The sequence below is a fragment of the Haliaeetus leucocephalus genome, unplaced genomic scaffold (genome assembly GCF_000737465.1).
Source record: "Haliaeetus leucocephalus isolate CR32 unplaced genomic scaffold, Haliaeetus_leucocephalus-4.0 Scaffold210, whole genome shotgun sequence".
NCBI lineage: Eukaryota > Metazoa > Chordata > Aves > Accipitriformes > Accipitridae > Haliaeetus > Haliaeetus leucocephalus.
Genome location: NW_010972646.1, coordinates 32,146 through 33,305, shown reverse-complemented (window position 1 = coordinate 33,305; position 1,160 = coordinate 32,146). Strand labels below are relative to the sequence as shown.

General features: G+C 67.6%; 1 protein-coding gene across 1 annotated transcript in view; it reads left to right on the top strand.

Annotated features, from left to right (window-relative positions):
* Positions 1 to 631, top strand: part of ECH1 (enoyl CoA hydratase 1, peroxisomal) — a 2,979-nt gene extending 2,348 nt beyond the window's left edge. The window contains exons 6-8 of the mRNA XM_010566437.1: positions 5 to 26; positions 143 to 293; positions 527 to 631. Of these exons, the coding sequence (XP_010564739.1) occupies positions 5 to 26; positions 143 to 293; positions 527 to 631 (278 nt within the window). The remainder of the gene's footprint in view (positions 1 to 4; positions 27 to 142; positions 294 to 526) is intronic.
* The last annotated feature ends 529 nt before the right edge of the window (positions 632 to 1,160 follow it).

Genomic DNA, 1,160 nt, shown 5'->3' with positions numbered 1-1,160 from the left:
GAAGCGCAGAGCTCCGGTTTGGTGAGGTACTGCAGCCCCGCCCCCCCGCCAGGAGGTGACCCCATCCCTGGGGCTGTCCCCAGTGCCACGGGGACCCCCTCGGGGTGCCCGTCCCCACCGGCAGCCCCTCTCTCGCCTGCAGCCGGGTTTTTGCCGACAAGGAGATGCTGCTGCAGGGAGCCTTGGAAATGGCTGCCACCATCGCGGCTCGGAGCCCCGTGGCCGTGCAGGGCACCAAGGTGAACCTGGTCTACTCGCGGGACCACCCCGTCTCCGAGGGCCTCCGTTATGTGGTGAGCGGCCCCCTCCCCTCCCACTGGGACCCCCCCTAGCCCTAAAAAGCCATGCTCCCTCCCTCATCATCCCTGTCCCTCTTCCCTGACCGTGACGACATCCCCGTCTCCGCGCTGTTGCCATTCCTGTTGCCTGTTTTTGTCCCCAAGGGACGTCTTGGACCCCCCGGGGTCTCTCGCCCCCATCCCCGGGGGTGTCCCAATCCCCATCCTACCCCTGTCCCCGTCCCCAGGCCACCTGGAACATGAGCATGCTGCAGACCGAGGACATCCTCAAGTCGGTGCAGGCGGCGATGGAGAAGAAGGGTCCCGAGGACATTCCCTTCTCCAAGCTGTAGGGGCACCGCGGCCTCCCCGCAATAAATCTGGCTGTCCCCACGTCCCCCTGTCCTTCCTCATCTTTGGGCAGCATGGGGAGGGACGGGACCCAGGGGGGCTGCCGTGGGTCTGGGAGGGGGTCCCAAGGGCGTTACAATAGGGATGGGGGTCCCAATATCCCCCAGGAGCAGTGATGGGGACCCCAGGGTGCTACGATGGAGCTGGGGACCCACCAAGGGTGCTGGGGGGGGTTGAGGACCGAGGTCAATGTTCCCCCCCAGCACATCCAGGCCCCTCCCGCCCCCACCCGACACCCACACGCCTGGGTCTGCCTGGCACGGGGCAGAGTCCGAGATGTTGCCGCCTCGGGCAGGGTGTCGTCGTCCGTCCCCCCCCCCGCCACCACCACTACCCCGCATCCGGGGGGGTCAAAGTCTGGACCCCACCCTAGGAACAAACCCAGCCGTCCAGCCCCCACCCTCCCTCCACCATCTGGGACCTGCCCTCCTGGGGGTGGATATGGGGGGCACAAAGGGACACTCCCCCCCC